The sequence below is a fragment of the Momordica charantia genome (assembly GCF_013281855.1).
Source record: "Momordica charantia cultivar OHB3-1 chromosome 2 unlocalized genomic scaffold, Mcharantia_2.0 BLBB01000002.1, whole genome shotgun sequence".
NCBI classification, from domain to species: domain Eukaryota; kingdom Viridiplantae; phylum Streptophyta; class Magnoliopsida; order Cucurbitales; family Cucurbitaceae; genus Momordica; species Momordica charantia.
The window spans coordinates 10503035-10527082 of record NW_028275160.1 but is presented as its reverse complement, the minus strand read 5'-3'; the positions used below and the strand labels follow the sequence as shown (position 1 = coordinate 10527082).

General features: G+C 31.7%; 1 protein-coding gene across 5 annotated transcripts; it reads right to left on the bottom strand.

Annotated features, from left to right (window-relative positions):
* Positions 1 to 899: 899 nt before the first annotated feature.
* On the bottom strand, positions 900 to 11828 carry LOC111022603 (upstream activation factor subunit UAF30). 5 transcript variants are annotated; one of them, XM_022299781.2, is made up of 7 exons: positions 11338 to 11828; positions 7142 to 7256; positions 6851 to 7025; positions 6347 to 6463; positions 4024 to 4199; positions 3011 to 3132; positions 900 to 918 (listed from the first exon to the last, which is right to left on the bottom strand). In XM_022299781.2, coding segments are annotated over exons 1-7 (1002 nt in total). In that variant the 5' UTR covers positions 11634 to 11828; the 3' UTR covers positions 900 to 917. The 5 variants fall into 5 exon arrangements, with proteins under 5 accessions (XP_022155473.1, XP_022155472.1, XP_022155470.1 ...); XM_022299780.2 differs by lacking the exon at positions 900 to 918 and adding an exon at positions 2445 to 2800; XM_022299778.2 differs by lacking the exon at positions 900 to 918 and adding an exon at positions 2445 to 2720.
* Between the last annotated feature and the right edge of the window lie 12220 nt (positions 11829 to 24048).

The following is a 24048-nucleotide window of genomic DNA, read 5'->3' as shown; positions in this document are numbered from 1 at the left end:
CTACATGAATAGGTCATAATATTATATGGTTTTATGAAACCCTTTTACTACTCAAGAAGTCAATTTATTAGAGTCATCATTTGTGAAATACAAGGCTATTTTAACCCATTATGAAGGGAAAATTAGTAAAATGGCTAAATTACAATGAGATTACATTAAGAAAAGGTGTAAAATCACTAAACAATCCCCTGAAGAAGGTTTTGTTTAGTGTTCTCTTCAAAGTGAGAAATTGTAACTTTTATTAAGAAAAAAAAAAAGATGTGGAGCTCTCATTTGGTCATCCATTTGTAGCATGTTAAACAACAAATGTTTGTTCAACAATGTAGTTTGCTAGGCCCATCAATGGGGAGCATATACTCATTTCAATAGTAGGAGAGCTTAATCCAATCGAATAGCGACTAGTTGGTGATTTATTTGATAACTTTTCCGTTTCTTGCTTTTTGTTTTTCTCTTGATAAATGTTTCTGTTTCTCGTTTCTCATTTTTAAAAAACGTTTACAAAATTGTGTAGAAATTTTGGAGCCAACGAAATAAAGTTTTTTTTGTTTTTTTTTCCTCTCTAATTTTTTCAGAAACATAGATAAAAGCATTATTATATCCTTCTTGATTTATAAAATTTATGATAAACATTAAAAAATAAATATTTTAATTATTAATTTTAAAAATTATATTTCATATAAAAAATTAAAATTGTAGAGAACGAAAAACTAGAAATTGTTACTTAAACATGTTTCTATTTTTTTCAATAATAAAAAATAAAAACAAAAAACAATAACAATAACCAAATGCAACTATTTTTTCATTTATTAAAAAATAGGAAACGAAAAACAAGAACATAAACAAAAGAAACAAGAAACAAAAAAATAAAAACGTTACCATACGACCTTTAAATATCTATGCGGTACAAATTTTGGAGACCTGGATACAAACAAGAAAATAAAAACGTTACCATACGCCATTTTTTTAAAATCTAGGATATAGACACGACATGGACGTGTTAATTAAAATATACAAATTTAATTAAAGTATATACCATTTTTATACGAGAAAGAATTCAAATTCAATAAGTTTATGCATTTTACTCTTAAAATCCATAAAAAAACGAGTTTGACGGTCCGGAGAAAGAAAAGGACCTCCTTTGAAAAAAAAAAGGAACTCGCTTAACTCGCTAGGCCTTCGGAACAAAGGTGATTCTGTTCATGCTTCAGACGATCTGGCTAAAACTATATACTAGAATATTCGAAACGATTAGAAAGGCGAACCTATAGAGAGGCCTGTTTTAGCGCGTTTCCAAAGGTAACCGGTTAGGTTGACTTTGACTTTGGAAACGCTACGTTGGACCGGGTGAAGAATGAAAAACGTCCGCTAACGCCCTTTGTTTGAAAGGGATAAGATCTTTTTTAGATCAACAACGAATGTCTTGTATCTATGAAGAAAGTATTTTGCTCTCAAAATTTATTATTTTGTCATATATTAATTGTCTAGCTTCTATGCTTAACAAGTTTTCATGTGCCAAACAAATATCATATTTATACTCATTTTATATAGCTTCTATGCTTAACAAGTTTTCATGTGCCAAACAAATATCATATTTATACTCATTTTATATAATAATTAGTGTATGAAACACATCTATCGAACTAACAAGCATAAAATATGTGTCCAATAAGTGCCTGTCAAACACGTTACCCAAACAAACTGAAGTGTCTGTGGTTCTCAAGTAGTAGTCTGATTAGATTACTACACGACATAGTTGATATATTAATATCGTCATTAAGATTTCTCTTTGCTCTCGATTGTTATACCATTTTCAACCATCAAAATAACACTATGGAAAAGAATCCTTTTGTAAGGTGAAGTTGGGAGTTCAAACTATGGCCACTAGATTTCTTTGAGCCAAACTATGGCCACATTGGAGTGGGATTACAAACCTCTATTGTCTATTATACAGATAATTGAATTTTGTATCTAATAGAGTCGTGAATTTCTAGAAAATGATGTAATTGAATTTTGTTTGTGAATTTCTAGAAATGATGAATACAGTATTAGACAAAAAATTAAAAGTTCAATAATTTATTAATCTATTAGATACAAAATAAAAAATTTATTTGACACTCTGTAAAACTCAAAGATCTATTATCTAATATGTTTTATGAACACTTTTTAAACTTTAAAAACTTATTAGACATAAACTTAAAAGTTTAGGGACTAGACTTGTAATTTAACAAAATTTGCAACAAATACGTAAATTTTCACTGTTGATGCATCATTGACAACCCTTTCTGAAATAAAAAATCAATAGTTATGCCCCATCAATATAACGACTTCGCTCTATCAAAAACGAAAAAAAATCAGTAACCTTAGGGTAAAAAAATCCCAAAAACAGATCATCTTTGTGAGGGAGGACCCCTTTGCAAATACTAAACAACCCTGAAAAGTGCATGTAGAACGAACCAAAATAACCTCTATAATTCTCACATTCAATTAAGAGAGAATTCGACAAACATGAACATAACCCAATTGGTCAATATATTACTTGCTTCTCTAACGGTCGAACTCCCTTGTTCAACGAAAAAAGACAAGAAAGGAAAATCCTATAGAGCGTACGGCCACGTTGCAAGATGAAAGGACAGAAACCAGAATGCATACCAAGAATTGGCTAAAGATTTGCTGAAGCTGTGCTACTAGAGACAATTTTGATAATCAACTAAATTCTTTTGCTGCACTCAATATTTGAACCAACGAGACATCAGAGTTATATATACATATAGATGATTTGATATGGTTACTCCATTTGATTCTGAAGGATTTCGAAATGAATGTGATCAGAAACATGTCATATTTTAACTTTTGAAGAAAAGAGATAAGACAAGGTTAATAAAACAGATTTTTTCAATGCCTCGTTGATGAATTCCTGAGAATAACACAAAAAGAAGAGGCGACTAAACTATCTCAAGCAAAATTATAGATTCTAATGAATCAAAAAGGTCGATGTGTAGAAGAAACTCACTATTTTGTCTTTACAAAATGAGGGGCCAGGAGTTTCGAAACAGTGAAGCCATGGAATGACTCGACATCAAAGAGTTCCTTTAGCTTCTCATCACAGATTATTCTCCTTTTGTCAGAAGGGTCCTTCATGAAGAATCAAGAAGAATGTCAGAAGATGTTCAACGTCAACCATGCAGCATGGAAATATATATACCCATAATGTAATTTCTTTTTCGTAATCGATATTCGCAAGAAGGATATTTCTCTTACACATTCATTTAAGCTTCAAAAATCAAAAGTTCTCCGTAGAACATGACCAAATTAGTAAAAATGTTCATTTTAACCATACTTTTGGATTGTGGAATATCAGTAAAATCAGGAATAAAACAATGATAGGAAATAAGCTTCTTGAAATTCTTCTCCAATTTTCAGTTAACATATTCACCAACATGCTAGCAACAAATTCTATTGTCAGTATATTAATGAATATCCATTGTTCTCCTATTCATGGGAATCTGATCTTCCTTCTCCATGCCCTTTTCTCGATGGCCACCCTTTCAAGAAGGAGAAGGGAAACCTTTGGGCCCATATCGTCGAAGCTTTCCTATTGACCCTTTGGATAGAAAGGGACAACAGACTCTTCAACAACAAACACCTCTCTTACGAATTTACTCTTATTTTCAAAATTACAGTCTCGATGATCTTTTTTTTGAACTGGAGAGCTTTTTTGTAGCTACCAAACTTTTAGGGTTCTTTACCTTCTTGTGATATTTCATACCATCAATGAAATGCTTGTTTCCTCTGAAAATATATATATATCCCACTGGAAGATCCAAAAGAAGACAGCAATGAGGAATTTTGCACCCCTTTTTTTTATAAGAGAACTTTCATTAAGAAAACCCTTGTTAAAAAAAGGAAAGATTATCACATCCTCCCATGATGAGAAACTTAGTATAATACATAGTGAACAAACAAATGCATTGCAGAAATATAGCGATACCATACTACCAAAGAATCTTTCCAAAGGCCAAGTACCTGAAGGTTGTTTTGCTTTATGTAATCCCACATTCTTTTCACAACTTCAGCGCGAGATAACGCATCTTCTCCTGTACCAAAAAAGGTCACCAGAGCATCCGAAAGTGGAAGCGGAGCAAGAAAACCTGATTTCCCTTTCTTTTGCTGCTTTTCCTCTCTTGCAGCCTCATCTGAGTCTGGAGGAAAAAAAAGAAGATTACCAGATATGAGTAGAACCTTCAGTTAGCTGTAAACTGGAAAGAGTTTAATTTTAAAAATGTAGATCCGTTCTAATTCATTCTGAAGCAATTAAGTTGGGCAATTAATTAAAGGATAATATCCTTTCCCATTTGATTTTAAGAGGAGATGTAGTTCTAATCATGCCATCAACATGAATTTGGATGACTCAAATTCTCTCTAGAAAAACATTGAAAGAAAATCATCTTGGTTATGCTTGTTCATATAGCGGGTGCAAACAAAGAAACTTCCATTTTTTGGTTAATAAATATGGATAATTGGACTTGCAATATTTAATTAATAAACTTTACTTTCTCAGTGTTTTTTTTTTTTGGGTTTAAATAGAACAATTTCCAATGGTTGGCATACAGATACCTTGGCTTAAATTTTGGTTTTCACGAGAAACCTAAAGGATGGGGAAATACCTCACTTCCTTGACCTTTTGCAAAAAAATCAGTACCTCCAGATTATCCCCAAGGGAAGATAAAAGACTTTGGAGTTTGAAAAAGGTCGAGTAAGTCCCTTTTTCTCTACCTTGCAAGCTCCTAATCGGCAATTACTAGACACGTTACTAAGAGCATTTGAAGAAGGAAAATTACCAAAAAGATCAAAATATTCTTATGGCCTCTTTTTCTAAAAAAATTAAACACAAATGACAGATTGCAAGCATTCATTCTCTGTGTACCAGAAATGATACACCAAGTGAAAAAGCATGGTGAAGATCTTAACCATCTCTTCATTTTTAGAGTAACATCTTTAACGGTTCAATACCTCTTGGATTTGGAGCTTACCCCTCCTAGTCAAACTTCGAGGAACAAAGATAAACAGTGAGAAAAAGTTTCATAGATAGTAAAAAAATTTAAATAATAATAGTAAAGAGAGGAAAGTCAAAATTTTCAATTCAAGGAAGTTACAAAGGAACTCTCCTAAATGGCACAAAGAAAATTTGAATTGTAAGTATCGGAAGGGGCATAAATTTTACACCGAAAAGGAGCTACAAAAGTATTATAGTCCATAAAACACAAAGACAAAATGCTTTTCTTTATTGTTGAAAACTATTGTTTCTCTCGAGGCACAAAAGCGAAAAGAGAACTCTCACAAATAGCAGCTATAAGATTTTTGTGCTTTCTTCAGATGATTGAGGGAGTTTCTACAAATAGAAGCGAAGATAAAAAAAAATTTGGGTGTTGAACGCTTTAGGTTTCTTATAGGTACCAACATTGAGATTACTATAATTCAGAATAGAGGTAAAAAGATAGCACCATAGAAGACTTGCCTTGTTGAGCCAATTTGAGAGCATCAGCTTCTCTCTCCTACGCATGCTACTCACAAAATCCTAACCTCACTCTTACCACCCGATCCTACATATACACACGCAGTCTATTCTAACTGACTTTGAAATACATTTTCCAGTTTTCCCCTTCTCTCATATACACTCATTATAGAAGGCCTAACAAATCATCAATGAAATCTTTGAATAAAGAATTGACATGGGGTCCTCTCCTAAAATATCTTGGTGATGCTATAAAAAAGTCTCAGTGACCAGAAAAGCAAATGCTTTGGTCTGGTTAATGTACTTGGAAGGGCTAAATTCAGGTTAAAGATTGCAGGAAAGGTGCCCCTATGCACCAATTTGTCCAAGTCGGTGCTGCTTATGCAAAAAAGCATAAGAAACCCTTAATGGTTTACTTGGGATTCTGTGTTCACTATTCAGCCTTGGTTTTTCTTGGATTTTCAATATGGGAGCTACAAGCAATACAAACGCACTGTTATGGGGCACTGTCATGTGGCCATGCCATGAAGAGATGTGCTAAATTGTTATGGATTAATGGGGTCAAACCAGCTCTTTGAGGCATATGGTTGGGTCGTTGGGAAGAACCAATGGATCTTCAAAGACAAAGGAAGAGAGATCCTATGCAGCTTTGGTATTACTTTATCCGAACAATTTAGATTTTATCGCACTAATGTCATTAATTCTTATTGAGGTGCATTTGTATAATTATTCTAGAAGTCTTATTGGTACTTTGTTGTAGTACTCCTAAAGGGAGTTTCTTGGCATGAACAAAATCATAGAATTCGAATAAAAATAACTATTATTGTTATCCACCTTCCTTCGCTTGCTTTTGCCGCTTCTTCTTTGGCATCTCTTCCTTTCCTTGCTTTTGCCGCTTCTTCTGGGGCTTCTCCTTTGGCTGCTCCTTCTGACTTGATTTGGCTGGAATAACTGCATCCATGTCAAAAAATGTGAAATAAGGTTTGTCGCTCAGTGTCATCAAAATAAAGTTATGGGCTTGTGACATTAGCCATTAAGCAAGGTGCATGGAAACCTAAACTTTCTTTCATAAGAAAATAAGAGCATTTTGTTTGTCATGTCCTTGTGCCTATAATGATAACAAGAATATAATATAAGTCAAAGGCCAAAAAACCCAAGAGTCAATATTGAAATATCAGTTAAGGCTCCATAGAAGCAGTTTGACATCAAGCATTAACTCAAAGAAATTGCTTAGTTAACAATTAAGAGTAACGGTGAAGAACACTCAACTAAAAGGCCAAACATCAGAGAAAACAGTAACATATAATTAGCAACAAAATTAAAGCTATAAAAGCACACCGTCATTTGATTCCAAAGGCCAAATATGCTTTGATAGAGCTTTATTCATTTGAAACATGTTGATGGAATTAACACCAAAGAGTGCTTTCAATGGTTCATCACAGATAATATTTCTCCTATTACTGGGGTCTTGCAAATTATTCTCTCTAATGTGGATCCATAGTTGCTTCACAACCTATAACAAAGATAGCAACAATTTTATTAGAATGAAATAAAAAAGACAACAACGAATCTCTGCTGGTTTATTTGGGAAGACTGAAAAAGGGGTCAAAAATTACTTTCTAGATGTACCTCAGTCCTTGCCATTTCAGGAACTCCTGTAAATTCCTGCAGTTGTGGGGAAAGGCTACACAGCTTGCTAAAACCACCACCTCGTTTCTTCACCTCTTTACTAAGCTTGTTAGAACTACATTGCCAAGAACAATAATTTTTTAATCAAAGATGGTCTCAAATAAAAATTTTGATTCAATCTTTTTGCTTTTTCTAAGAAACACAAACTTTTGATTGATATTTGAAAAGTTACAAACTAAAACTCCCTTCAGAGTTTAGAGTAGAACTAGAAACCCCCAAACCAATAAAACAGACCAGGAAAGAAAGTTCCTGCTACTGGAAAGCAACTCCCTCACTAAAGCTAAAAACACTGTCTGATCAGAGAATAACCAAAAAAAAACAAACAAACAAACAAACAAAAAGAAAGAAAGAAAAAATTGCCCGAATAAGAATTAATTTCAGAAGTTGAATAATTTCAAGTCTTTGAAACAAGCACTCGTAGAGTTGTATGTTTGATATCTGTGAGTGTTCGGGCCAACTTGCACGCACTTTAACTAATCTCACGGGACAACTGACCCTACAACATTTGGTGCCAGGAAACATATAAAAATTTCTAATTCCTAAGGTCGGTGACCATCATGGGATTTAAACTCATTTCCTCTCAATTAACCCTTACCCCTTTGGACCTTGTAGGGTTGTATGTTACTTAAGCATTATGTCTGACCCAAGGAACTCAATTGTTCTCAAATAATAGGTGATTCATGTCAAACCAAATGCCCACACCACAAATTTAGCAGCTTTTGATCCGTAAACTTTTTCTCTCCCTCTTAGACCGCGGCCAGTTGGCCACAAAGTAAATTAAAAATATTGTTTTTAGCCTTGAAATAAGAAACCTTGAAACAAAGTCTCCTAAAAGTTTCTGACACGGGAATAACGAAAGAACAAATTATGAAAATTCTCCCCAACATTAAGGCATAATAAAAAGAAACTCGGATTTAAAGACAAACTATGACATTTCTTTAAATCCTATCAATTGTGTTTCAGCTCTCCAAGAAACATCTGGTTTCAGCTCCTTCAATAACTCAAATTTTTATGGGGAGCCCATATGTTTGCAAGGCGCTCTTAAGGCTATGATATTCACTAGTCTATTATGGGATGAGCTATTCTCATGTCAGGGCACACAACTAAGAAGCATATTATACCATTCCCTGAATGGATGGACAGATGTAGGTTGTCAATCAAACTTGGGAAACATATTTTTGTTGTTTACAATGGGCAGCTAACTTGGGCTAAGTTTTTCTATAAACTTTGTTCCATACATCTACAAACTTAACCCCATAAGTTGTCTACGTGCCCTCCCCTCCCCATCCACCTCCCCTAATATTCCACTGTACGCAGCAAATGCTACACTTGTGGCTGAGGTGGATCCCAGCTAAAGGATAGAGACAACATGCTACATGAATTTGAAATCTCATTTGCAACGTGCCCAACAACAAATGATCTCAATTGCAATGGAAAGAGGCATGAGGTCGAATTTGCTATTGTGATTGGGTCTATATAAAGTAGCAACCCCATAGACAAAAGGCCTTAGCTCAATGAGGGAATGCTACATTGGCTCCATCCTTTTTCAGTTCCTTCCATATGATTGAAAGAATTGAGTGAGTGGCTTACATATTGGCATCTAGCTTGCTTTTACTTCAGTCCACACAATATTTCATGTTTCACAATTGTGTAAGGTTGTTGGTCATATCTTTCCTTTAATTCCCTTGCCTTTTAATCTGTCGATGATATGGTATTAACATCACAACCTCCTGAGATCCTACGGGTGTGCTCCACTCAAGATACTTCAGACAACACTAAGGTGTTGGTATGCAGGGAAGTAGCTACCATGGACCCACCACAAGGATTACCACCCAATTTACAAACTTCCATCTTCATGACAAGGTGGCTCTTTGGGGGCAATGTAATGTTAGGCCCCTAATAATTAGGTTGTATCATAGAAAGAGAATTAAATGGGCGGTCAAGTGTGTGAGCATTTTTGTACTAATTTTGTCTGTTAGGTTTCAATATTTTGGATTGAAGCCCCTTTTTTGTATGGCTAGTTGTGGGGCTGCCCCAGTCTTGGGCTATTTTAGGCTATTTTTTTAGCCCCTTAGGTTTGTTCTTTTGTTCAGTTCTCATAAAAAGAGGAAACAAAAAAAAAAAGTTGTTGATAAGGGTGGTGAGCCCATGTAGTTATGTATGGTGTAAGCATGAGTAATGTGTGAGTCAGCGTGTTTACATACTATATAGATGAGGGATATCTTTTTGGCTTTTGACTTAATTCCGATACGTAGAACAGAACAGGAGCTCTTGAATTTTCCCTTCGATATGTAATCTTCTAATTATCAATGAGCTCCAACAATTATTATTTTTTCGATTCCACCATCAGTCGAAGTACTAATTCCAATGCATAACCCGTACTGATTTACAACTTTCTGCATCCAGCTCATTTAATTGTTGAACCTATCCTTGAAGAATTTATTATTCAGAGGATTTTGAAAAAGCTATACCAAAGATTGTTTCTAACCATTGCAATACAAAAGGACTCTTTTCTCTCAACTTGAATATGAATCCCAAAGAGTTACTCACTAATCTAATGAAAAAAGGAGAAGAAAAATATATTGTCCACACTTCAACTACTAAACTCCATGGCAGTACTCATGCTTAAACTCCAATTTCACAGTTTAAAAAGAAAGAAAGAAACAAGATAGAGAGGCAAGAGAGAGAAAATGTCATTCTATGTTTGGATAGCCAACCCATTATTAGACTATGCTCCAATAAATACACTCGTGACATATTAACTATTACTGAAAATACAAACACCTTGAAGAGCAACTGGTATAAGAAAAGAAATGTGTTTCAACATTGGTTGAACTACAAATTCTTAGACCTAAAATAAGATGAAATTGCCTATATTCTGAAGCAACAAAGATAGATTGAAACTCTCAGCCAAAAAAAAATTTGACAACTAAAGGAAAGTTGTGGCTTTGCAGGGACAATGTTAACTTGTTTAATAGAACGAGATACAGAAAAGTAAAATCTCATTCCATTTTTCAAAATCCTTTCAACAGAATTGTATAAGTTGAACAAAATGTGAGTAAAAAAATATGTTTAAAAATCCAGTTATACAAAGGAAAAGTAAAAATAATAATAAGAAGAAGTAATGGAAACGAACTTGACCTAGTTGGCACAATTGGAGCATTTCCCAGAAAATTACTGTTTAGCCAGAAACATGGCAGAACAGAAGGAGGATAAACAAATGGAAAGAAGATAGCAAGAATAGGGGTTGATCCGAGAAAAGAAACCCCCGAGACACTTCTTGAAGACAATCTCCAGCTATTTTGCTTATTAATATGGGTAGCCTAAACAAGAAAGAAACTTATAGGTAGGATGGGGTTTGGTTAAAAATTTTGAAAACTGAAGTCAGTTTTGCAGGAATGAGTTGTTCTAAATATGAAGATTGATCTGGATGGAAATGCGATCCACAAAAATGATGAACACGGTATTAACCGAGACCTGTTCAGATAAAAACAGATTATCTCAGTTATTGCAAAACATTCTTAGTTTCAAAATCAATAAGTCCTAAGAAAATAGATTCCTGAAATAAATCAACCAAAGAAGTATACCAACGTCGGTTGTGAATGTCTGATCAATAGAGCACAGAATAACATCACTACGGGTGCAATACTAAAACAAGACACTCGTCGCACTTGTTGTAATGAACACAACCACATCAATAACTTATCAGAATTTTGGACTAATAGAATCTTAGCGTTATGCCCGTAATACGAAATCCAGAAAATCGTCAAAAGAAGGCTTTCCCCTTAATGTCAACTTTCAATTGACTGAGGACGTTGAATTCGTTGAGGAAAACAAAAAAAAGAAACCCAAATTCTTGCAATACCAAAACAAATTAGAATCTATATAATGATTCGATTATGGTTAGGAATTTGCAAGTACACATAATCACAATTGTGGATAAATGATTCGGCGTTGATGATTTTTACATTCTTGCCACTGATTTCAGTATGCAAATAAATCAAATTACTGTCGGTTCGCTCTAGTACTAGAACCAAAATTACTCGCAAAAACGAAAACAAGCATTAGAGTTCTTCACCAAAAACTGAACTGAAAATCACAATTTTTATAAATTAAGAAATTGGTGAATTACTCACCTGGTTTTACCCTTTTCATCATCGTCGTCGTCGTTTTCTCCGTCTTCACTATCTCCATCCTCTTCTTCCGTCTTCAAATTTCCGTCTCCATCCTCCTGGTCAGCTTCCTCGGCCGCCTCGTGCTCAGTCCGGAGGAACAAGTCCACCTGTTCCCTAATAAACAGCTTCTTATCGAGCAAATCAACGTTGAATTCCTCCTCGAGCATTCGGCGGACGATGGTAGTGGTGGTGGTATTGAGGTCGGAATTCCTAAGAAACTCCCGGAGCCGACCGATGAGCTCCGAGTCTGAAACCATTGCTGTAATCCAAAATAATGTCGGAAGCAGAGTAGTAACACGGGCGATTGGGAGAAGAATCGGGCAACGGCAACGGCGACGGCGGCGGCGGTGGGTGGGTAGGTTTTGGAGTTGAGCGGCAGTCTCCGTCGAAGAGGAAAGGAAGAGGAAAGACTTGGGATGAAGAAACAGATTGGAAATTTGGGGAAGAAGAAGAAGAAGAAGAAGGAACAAATATGGAAATTAATTAATTATTTGTTTTTATTTAATTATTTTTATTTTAAAGAAAATAATAGAAAAAATAGATTAAAATTCTCTATTGTTGCCCGTTTTTTGTTTCTCTTTCTCGTTGAGCTGAAGGTAAGATGACCACTAGAGTATTGACACATCAGCCAATTGGCCCCACCACGTGTCACGTGTTTGTGTTTAATAATCACATTTATTTCTTTATATATATATATATATATATATATATATATTTTTTCTTGGATAAGTTATATTTATATTATTTCTTGCCCTACCATTTGGATGATGAATTTTTTGCTTGATTAAAAATCAAATTATATCTAAACTAATAAAACTATATCAACAAAAACTGTGTTTGGAATATGGGTTGGGTTTAGGTAACCTGAGTTTAGTTAGTTTAAGGAGGTATTTGGTGTGCAATGTTTGGAATAGGTTGCCTCGGAAGTAAGGTAACATGTTGTTCGAGGTGCAAAATTTATGGAGTATATCTCTTTTTTAAACCATATGATGGTTCATTGGTCCAAATCGACTAAAGTTAATTGAGAGGAAATGGATTCATAGTTTTTAAAAAGGAGTTTTTGTTTTCAAAATCTCATTTTTTGTTATAATGCTCCGTTTCTTTTATTGGCATATTTCCTCCCAACAAATTTCTTTTTCACTCTAAATTTTTCTCTTAACCCAATTTTTTACTACAAAGTTTATCTCTCCCTCTAAAATTTCCATTCACACTTTTCTTTCTAAAATGATTAATATTTGCCTAACATTTTCTCTCCATAAAATTTTGTCTTCTTTTTAACCTTCTTCTTCTCTTTCTAATTTATTTTTTCTCTAGCAAATATCTCTAATTTTTCTCAATCTATTTTCTGTTTTCAATTTTCTTTCCCTACACCTTTTCTTTATTTTTATTTCTTTTTTCTGTAGCAAATATATATCGAATTTTTTCTATTTAATTTTTTTCACCATAATTTTTTCTCTCTTTATAATTTTTCTTTCTTTTATCTTTTGCTCTCAACTTTACTTGCTTTCTCCCCATTTTTTTCCTTTGTGTTTTAACTTTTCTCCCAATAAAATTTTATTTTCTCTAAATCTTTTTGTTTTTCTCTCTAAAAGTTCTCTTTAAAAAATGTTATTTAATTGAGCTTTTATTTTCATGACTCTACATTAGGAATAACAAAAATCTCGGTAGGGTCGGGTTACTTCTCCAGGAATGCATTTTCTTCCATGTCTCTACCCCAATTCTATTTTTTTAAAAAAATAATTAATATATATTTTATTAACTATTTTACTAAATTATGAATAAAATATTAAATATTTTTTAAAACTAATTATTTATATTAGTAAATAACAATTCTTCAGTAAAATAGATCATGGTACTACCTTCATTTAAAATAGATAATGATAATACATGGATGAGATCAAACTCACAACCTCTTGTTTGGAGATATATGTTTATTAGTGTTAGCTATGCTTGCTTTGGTTTTTATAGAATGTTTGAACTTTAACAATTTGTACTTCACCATTTAAATTATGTATGACTTTTCTATCTATTTTTTATTTTTCATGTTTTTCAGTTTTATTTTCTATTCCATTCTTTTCATTTTTTCTGGAATGCATAAAAATATTTGGATGTATTCATCCCGACGTGAAAAAGTAAACCTCTAAGTTCTTTACATTTTTTAAATTCATCATTTTTAATTCTTTACATTTTGTGAGATTTGATTATAAATACACTTTTTTTTTTTGTCTTCCAGTAAAAATATCGTTGAACTTTAGATTTGGTTGAGACTTTTGTTTCAAATCAATGACTACCTCACAACATATAATTCAATAAAATGGAATTTTCAAATAAGTTTTGGACATATTTCTGAATTTATGTAAATCTATTATTTATGTTATATTATTTGATAATGGTACGTCTATTAAAAAACTACTTGTCAAAATTGGTAACAAATAAAATAGGTTGTATTTACTTTTTTAAGTTTGGTTAATTGTCAACTTTTTAGGTTTTGGTTTTTATTTGAAAACAAAGTTATAAATAAAAAGCATTCCAAAATGGATAGCAAAAATAAAATCTAATTATGATATTAAGATACAAAAAATTATTTAACTATTTGAAAATAAAATTACAAACAAAATGAAAATATCAAAATAAAATAATAAACATTCTTTCTTATTCAGAGATCGAGTGTTTTTTTTTAAATATAGAAATCGTACATATGTTTGTTTTTTTTTTTAGAAATTGTACATATGTGTGTTTTTTTTTTCTGAAATAGAGAAATCGTACATATGTGTGTTTTTTTATTTTTAGAAATCGTGTGTTCTTTTGAAATCCATACGTATCTTTCGACGAAAGTTAAAAGATGTAAAAAAATAATAATAACAATGAAAACAAAAGTGAACAAATTTAGTTTGAAGAGAGCGAATTTCCTAAATAAAAAAAAATTAAAAAAGAAAAATAAATAACCACATATAATAATATTTAATAGGAGAGAATGTATCAGTTAAATCAAGAAAGAGGAAGTAAGATACAATAGAGTAATTATGCCTCCAAATATGTGGGCCTCCGTCCCACATAGAAAGAAAAAATATATTTTTTTATATAATAATAAATTACTTTACACATGGTACATTTTAAAATGGAGGTAGTAGGGAAGTTTCAGACAACTAAAAATTTTCTCCGTCAATTGACGTAAGCCTTCTTAAAGTTGGTGAGTGATCAGGAATTGATTAATTTACAAGTTTATTAGATTTAAAACTTCTTGAACAAAATGATAACATGTCGTGTTTACTCACATTTGTCATATTATTTAGATCCATGAATGAAATTTGGTATAAAGTTTTTTATAAGATAATTAACAAAATTAATTTCATTGTGGGATTCTTGTCCTTATCTTCATTTGATAAACTACAACAAATGATCAAAACATGTAAAATAGGGTAGTGTTCATATCTCATTTGGGCTTATTTGTTAGGTTTACTTTTAAAGCTCATTTTCATGTAACATGTTGAAGGTTTTGTACTTGGAGAATATAAGATGGTATTGTTGCATAGGGGAAACTTAATTGAAGAATACAAGCAAAAATAATCTAACAATTTTCTAAAAGAAAATATAGGCTATGCTTGCCGACCTACACTTAGGATTTATTTAACCTAATCATACGAGACACAAATAGGAAAAAATTTGAATCATTTTTTCTATTACTCGACGCTGACGCTTCTCTCTCTCCTTTTGAAGAAATTTTCATATACTAATATAAATACTACTAAGCTATTTATTGTGTGCCACATCAACAACATTTGAAAATGATGTGGAATCTAGAGCCTTAAAAAATTATTTATTAAAAAAAAAATTGTGTTATGAACAAAGGAAATAAGTAGGTACTCGCATGGTACTAGAAAATTTTTCTCTCTTTTTCCAAATCCTCTCAAATTTCATCGAGAATATTTATAATCCTCTTGTTCCATGCTACCTTCATTTAAAGTCTGCCGGTGTAAAAGATACCTTTATTATTATAAAAGTAAAATATATATTTTTTTATGTGGAACCACATATTTAGAAGCAAAATGAGTGCATCTCACTCTTTCTCTTGATTTAATTGTGCATTCTCTCCCCTATTAATTACTATTATATGTAATTTTTTTTAGTTTATTTATCATTTCATTATGTTTTGCATTTTCACTTATTTCTCTCCTTTTATATTCTCATTCAAAACTCATGACTTATGACTTATTGGTTGAGATATATACCTCAAAATGTACAAATATCAAATTTTATTTATTTTATAATTAACCCAACTTAAAAAGTAAATACAACATATTTTATTTGTTTACCATTTTAATATCTTTTTTTTTTATGGATAACAAATATTGAATGATAAATTTATATATATCATAAACATATGTCATGAACTTATTTGAAAACTCCATTTTATTGAATTATATATTATCGGCCTAACAATTGATTTGAAATAAAATTTTCAACTAAACCTAAAGTTGAACAATATTTTTACCCAAAATGAAAAAAAAAATGTATTTATAATCAAATAATCAAAATTCATAAAATGATGAATTTAAAAATGTAAAAAATTAAACATAACATATTTAGAGACTTACTTTTTCACATGGAGATTACTACATCCAAATATTTTTATGCATTCAAAGAAAAATGAAAAATAGATAGAAAGTCATACATAATTAAAATGATGAAGTGCAAATAATTAAAATTCAAACATTCTATAAAAGCCAAAAGTCAAGCATGACTCCATGGTAATTGGCATATATGGAATGATTCAATTTCATCCGTAACAAATTCCACTAATAGCTTTTATATGGTTTTCATTCTCATTTTCTTATTACTGTTGTTATTATTAAACATAATTAAAAGAAAACAAATTTAGAAATAGAATTTAAATATATGTTCTCACCTTTGATGTGATAAACACGTCTTAAATATGATTAACTGTTCCTCTTAATTACGAACAATTATGAAACAAGCCCCTATTTTTAATGCGAAAAAAAAAAAAAAATCTTTGAAAAATGAAAAGTAAAAACCTACTTCGCTATAGTAAAAAATTTTCACCATCGACAATAATGGGTTACAAAAATTATTTGTAGTTTGAAAAAGAGAACAAGAAATATAGAACACCTCAAGATAAATAACTTCTAACAATTCAACAAGCTAATTGGAAAAGATAATTAAGTTGGAAAAATATCACTTCAAAAAGCCCATGACCAAGGGCTAGGCAAGGCCCAGCATTTCTTTGGAGGTAATCTGAGAGTAAATTACTATAAGAAAATATCTCAATCATTCAAATTATAATCTCTTGTATTACCGATATGCTATCAAAATTTCAATTCAATCGGGGCGGCAAATGGAGCTCTTCAACATATATTTTTTTAGTTTAAATATTCGATTTTTTTATTGAAGATATATGTCTTTAACCATTTGAGTGATGTTGAAGTTAGCCAAAAATATTAAGATTAAAAAAATAATAATAATAATAAATAAATAAAAACTTGAAAACGTGATTCACGGCTGAGGGATAAGATGGAGAAGAGGAGGATGAAGGAAATAGTGATGAGGCCTTGGGATAGGGGAGAAATGAAAGGAAGAGATTAAAAGAAAAACATGTGGAATTGTGAATTTTTATCTAGAGAATTGGCAATGGGCTTGGGTGGATAAGGGAGAAATGAAAGAAGTTTTTCAAAAATACAAATAAAAAATAATAGGTTTGGGGTTCGGTTCTTTATCTCCAAACCGAACCTTTCGGTTTTAGAAATACGACAAATCGAACCGAATTGCTACCACGAATAAGTTGCAAAAATCGGTTTGGTTGTATACTCTTAAGTATATTGGTAAATCAAATCAGTATATCATTGATGTATCAACATTCATATCAGGTATATCGTTGATATATCAGCACTCATATCAGATATAGGGCTACGTGCATGATTTTAGCTCAATTCGTTAAGTCACCTATTTTTGACCAAAAGATCGTGAGCACAAATCCCCACCCCCACATGATGTTGTTATATATATATAAATATTAGATATATCAACATTCATATCCGACATATTGTTTGGTATATCAACATCTAAAATATTAATGATATAACAAATTAAGTATATCAAATTAGGATTCTATATCACGTATATGATTGGTGATTGGTTACGCTCCATGTTTGGGCTTAGATGTATATTGATCTAATGCTACATTTGCAAGTGTTCTTATATTTATTATAGGATGAGTTGGTTTACCCGACATTGTTGTGTGTTTGCATTTTGAAGTTATGTATTGATAATTTGAATGGTGAAATTTATATTTTAGGATTTGTTGTATTATGGTTTTTTTTATAATTTATATTATGAATTATGAAATGTGCTTAGGAAATTTATCACTTCCCCACTGGGAATTCCTCACCAGAATTTAGTAATAATATGGAACTATTCCAAGTTCATTTCCACATATGGACTAGTTTTCTTTTCAAATAAATTTGTAAATCGTTTGAATGAACAATCAGATTTAGGACAAAAATAATTGAATTTGTTGGGAACACAGTTTAAAAATATGAGGAAAACATAATTTAAAAAGTCAATCCCTACTACTGTTTAGTTTTAAAAAGATTAATTACACCTACCAACTCCTATTCCATATTATTTTTGGTTTGTTTAGAAGCTTAGGCTAGCATTTACACAAATCTATGAAACACTAGAATCCTAAATAATTAAAACTTCAACTTTCGTTTAATGGGTAGGAGAGCATATGTCTTCTTGTTTTAGTTCTTATTTTTAAGTAACTTCTCGTTTTATCTTGACGAACTCTATTTGACTCTAATCTTTTCAGAATTAAACTCAAACTACTGTGATTTAAACGAGTGACCAACAAGTGAATCAGCTGGATGAATTATATGAATCAAGATAAGAAAGAAGAGCGTAAATGTCGTGCTCACTCATAGATGTAAAGATAGGAATTAAACTACGACATTCATAGGAGAGTTGAAAAGGTAATTTAACTACTCATGGAAATAGAGAAAACGAAATCACATGAGAAAATGACAAAATAATCCATTTTCATTAAAATTGAATACAAGTACAAAATTAAAAATATAATAAATCAATTTGGTTTAAAGAAAACAATGAACAACTATAAAAATAACTGAGCGAAATAAATAGAACTTTCATGTTGGAAAAATAATTCAAGCTAGCAAAAATTAAGAACAAAGCTGTGAATGATCTCTTGGAGGCTCAATTTATTGCCTTGGTGGATGCAACTTCATGGAGAATTTTGTGGGAAGTTTCGTTGCTTATTTGAACAACAAATTTTGACCTCTCCTTGGAGATAATATTTGGAAGGGTGATTTGGGCATTTGACTTTCACAAAAAGGTTCGGTTAAAATAAGTTAAAATGCACGTTTTATCGGACAAAAAATGTGTCCGGCACATTTGATCAATAAGCTTGGGCTTTGAGAGTTTTATACGTCTAGTGCATTTGATCAACAATCTTTGTTTTTTCCTAAAAAAAATATATTTGCATCATTTTATCTACATTCACCTAAGTCTAAGCGTCCGAGTCATTAGTACAAAATATGCACATTTTCAATAAATTATATGCATGAATATACATTTTCAACTTCAATTGACTGCATGACAACGTAACATTTTTTAGCCTTTAACTCAAAACTTATGAATTTACCAAGGGGATGACTTTTAATTTAGATTTTCTTAAAAAAAATAATAATAAACTGTGAATAAATTTCTTGCAAGGAACTCAATCTCCACCTATTGTCCATGGTGAATCTTCATCCTAATCCCTACGAAATTTTCCAGAAATTTCAATAGATGAGACACATATTACTATTTCATCTTCGACCCAGCAACTTTTTAATTAAAAAAAGAATAAGTAAAATAATAATAATCAGGAATTATACAAAATTGATCATTTATAATCTTTTGATAAAAAATCAATTTATATCCTTTTGAACTTTAGGGTTCATTCTAATTATAAAACCGAAACAAGTAATTTCCTTGATTAAAACCATAAGGAATAATTTTTCTCAAAAAAAAAAAAAAAAACCATTGCCATAGGAGATTATTATTTTTTATTTAAATCATTGCCTCCAAATCTGAATCTGAAAATTTTGGGTTTGTTCCAAAGATAATTTCTTTTATTCTTAAATTTGGATGTTAGTGATTTGGATATATGGAATCACGAGATTGTACACAAAACCTTGGCAAAAAAAAAGGTTAATAAAGTAATTTAGCATATATCTAATCTGTTGCTATAAATTAAGCTGGATTATGAATTGAAATTCTTTGAATTCTCCCACAACTTTATACTTTTATTTATTTATTTATAAGAGGGCTTATGCTATAAATTCTTTCTTCCATTTTTCCACTACAACAAATTCAGGTATTGCCCGTCACTAAAAGGTATCAATGATGGTCAGGTGACCGTCATCTATACGAGTGTCCTTGTTTCTTTTCAATGACGGACAATTTTAATGACGGACATTCATGAAAAAAATTGTTTTCATGACAGACATGCCCATCATGAAAGGGTAACCATGACGGGCAATGACCGACATCTTTACGAGTGTCCTTATTTCTTGTCATTTTTCATGGCGGTTGTTGCCCGTCATTGGATGTACGTCATTGTTTGTGCGTCATTGTATGTCCGTCATCGTTTGTACGTCATTGAATAACTATATTTCATGATAGACATTGACCGTCATTATTTCATGAAATTTTAATTAAAAAAAATAGTTGGTTGCCAGATTGGTGGCTATCCAACCATATTTCCTTCCAACCTATTCTCAAAATAATATCTCAATATCAAAATTAGCCAATTAATATGCAACTAAAACTTTTAATATATTCAACTACTCTAAAACAATATAACGAATAAACTAAATATGACTTCAATATCTCAACCTGACCTCTTTAAGAATAATTCAAAACTAATCTGGAATGCAATAAAATAGTACACATGATTCATATGGGACCACTCATCAATCAAACATTTCAATATATAAACTTCGATATATAAGTAACACCATCCTACACAAAAAACGAATGGTTCAACCACCTATTACTCGAAAAAGTACATTCAACAACAATCCAACACTTCAATATAAACTTCTATGTATATATATTTAACATCCTTCTACACAAAAACCGAATAGGACCACCCAATTCTTCCACAAAGTGTATTAAGCAACAATGAAACACTAATATAAACAAAAAAGTATTTCCATTCTACTAATACTACTACATAAATAGTAACAATTCAACACTAATATAAACAAAAAAGTATTTTCATTATACTAATGCTACTACAGAAAGCAACTCGGTCCAAATACTTGCATCAAATAAACCAAATGAACAAATTCAGAAGTAGGCCTACATAAATCTTCCAACAAAAGTTGCGCATTCTATTCGAACCTCGTTTATTTCTTCATGTCTCAATGCACTTTTTCTACTAAACTACAAAAAGGAAAGATAATCCTAATATAAGAATAAATCAATATATACACACATAAAGATAGATAATAATACATACAAGTTCATTTATGAGAGTACTAGAGTTTTGTACTGTTTCTCGTTTATACTTCACACATAGTACTTGCACTCTATAGACCCCTCTTGACTAGTACACTACATATAGAAAGTCCTTTATCTAAAAGGAAACTACAAAAATAGTCTCATCTCAAACATTATAAACATTGATTTTTATCATCAAAGATCCTTCCCATCCTCCCTACTCATGAATCACAACTAAAAAAAATATCAACTTCAAAGATGCCTCCCTTTTCTTCTTAATCCTTTACCCCTAAAAGAAAATCATATAACGTAAACAAAATTTCAAGAATATAAAGTTCTACTAAGTACCTTTAATTCTGTTGCTGCTAAGAAGTCAATTGGAAGAGGATCAATAGACGATTCACCCTTCTCCAAATGCAGCATAAAACTCTGAACTGGTTGTGACTCATGATATTAGACGTCTATTGAAGAAAAATGTTCCACACATAATATAAAAACTACTTGTATGTGTAACATTTAACATTGTGAATGCCTGAAAGTTTTGTTCTAAATAATGCAGGTTAGAATTTCCTAACATAAATAACGCTATCAATTGAACCATTGAAACAACTTAGTTTACAAATATGATATATTAGTAGAACAGAAGAAACTATAAAAAATCTAAATTTGTTAACTTTTAGTAAGAAGATTATTTATGCACTGTCTGTCCAAAAAAAGCAACTCTTGTACAAATATAGTCCAAACATTCTATGATTTTGCTTTGATACAATCCATCAACGCTCAAAAGGGAAAATTGATAGTCTTCAACTTATAAGTCCAAGCTTTCGTTGCTTATACGATAAAAACACACAAAAATTTTGCAAACAATTTATGATTAACAATGTAGCAGCTGGTTTGTATCATGACAAAATCCATACCCAATAGAATCCAATGCCGCTCCCCATCTAACGTGATGGAAGAAGAAAAAAAAAACAGACCTCTAATCAAATCATAACCATCATATGCTTACCAGAGAAATTAGGAGAGAAGCTTGCTAATTGATGCATCATAAAAATTCCATTCAATTTGGACTAGAATATTTTAAAGAAATAGGATTATAGAACTAATTCATCGAGCCTTTACTTCAAATCTCTTATCCCTTCCCATCAGATAATCAAAGCTAACCAAGCTTCAAGAACTCAAATTCCAACCTCTAATCACTTATCTCGATATGTCAAGGACATCTTCCCTCCATAAACCACAATAGATGGTCATCTGAAAACATCATATACTAAGAATAGGAATTTCTCTTCCCTTTTAGATTTTTTATCCAACCCGGACACACTAAGTAAACAAATTTAAACTTAAAAAAGATCAACTGATGTAAAGGACACAGATAAAAGCCCACATACCAAGTTGCTTGCCATTAATAAATGTTATACAGTCATCAATTTTGTTTGTTTTTCGAACTTGGTAAAGTGAAGCCTCACCCTTGAAGTATGGAATTGTTTCTTTCACTAACTAGCATGAAGAATTAGATTTGAGAAGCCATAGAATCTATAAAATAGTCTTATAACTATTAAACACTAGTGTGCAGTAAGTGTTGAAGGCCAAACCAAATTAACACAATCAACTATAATCAACCATCTATTACAACTATTAAAGAAAACAATATTCACGTAAGCCTGCTATCAATTGACCAGTAACATGTGCTACTGATTGATTCTATTTCAACTGCCCTTGTATTTCGACAAGTATTTCTCCAACTCTATTTTTAAATCAGTAAAGGTTTACTTTGCTGTCAATAATGAGGCACTCTAATATATATTTATTAGTCTTGTCTTTTATTTCCTTATGTATCTTTATTCTCTCCGACTATAGAAACATATTGATTTGTTCCCTTAATTATTCATTCTTCTGTGCACTGTGGCTACATATTGAACAATTGAGCTTGTTCATTCAATAATAAAAACACAAGTATTCTCTTCTTTGACTCAATTTTATTAAATAACTAAGTTCTCAGACAAGTTCAAAGTTGAAATTGAAATTAAATAACCATGGAAATATATTAATCCAATGTCCATCAATCCTCACATAGCTTCAATATAATCAATTTCATATTAATAAATTTTTTCAAAGAACTTAGTTTGAGATTGAGAAGCTGTTGCCTTTAAGAAATAAGTTCCATTAAGAAGAAACATAAATAAAAATCTAAAAAGACAAGAAGTGAGTAATGATATCAATTAGCCCCAAAATTGATACTGATTCCCTTTATTTTACTGCTCTTTACAGCAACTTTCCTTGTATGGATTGGTACCATTTGACCTTGTATATTTTCCGTACTTATTTCATCTCCTTGTGTAGTATTTATAGAGAATATCGGGATTACTGTAATCCACTAAAATCTCTAAGAATTATACCTTAGTTTTTGGTCAAGAATCCTTCATTTTCTATAAGTGTTGTGTCTTAACACTAAAGCAGTAACCAAAACTAAAGGCCAATAGTAAGTTAGTGTGCTGTCTTAACACAATCAAATGGGTGGAAGCTCCTACTTGAGAATCTAATTCCATTTAGCACTTCAATGGTAGAACCTTCAAATTTTCAATTTGTTATTGTCATTTGACTTCAAGAAAAACAAATGTATATACAAAATAACGGTATTCTCTTCTTGAGTTTACATCAACAAACCCATATACCCAAATGCAGAAGAAAGTCAAATTAAATGAAAACTAGGATAATTTTTAGCAGAATCACACGACCAAACCCCAGAATCATTGACTTCCATCTTAAACCACAAAAAAGAAAAGAAGGGCAGTGGATATCACCTCGCTCTATTCGTCTCCGACCTGCAAAAAAGATGGGCACCGCCAGTAATGTCGTTCGCTCACAGTCACTGCCGTTCGCTCGCACCGCCTGATTTCGCATGACAGAGTTCGCCGTTCACAAATACTCACTAGGTTTTTGGTTTCGCGTGGCGAAGTAGGAGTACTCAAAATGCAAACCCCCGAAGTTTGCCGTCGCTTGCACCGCTCGTGGGTTCGTGTTTTTTGGCGGCGAAAGATAGGCTTGAAACTCTTGAGTGAAAATTTGGGGGGAAAATGAATTAAAAGTTATAATTTTGTGGCTTTTTTAATGTCATGCGTAGCCCGACATTAAAATAAAATTACAATG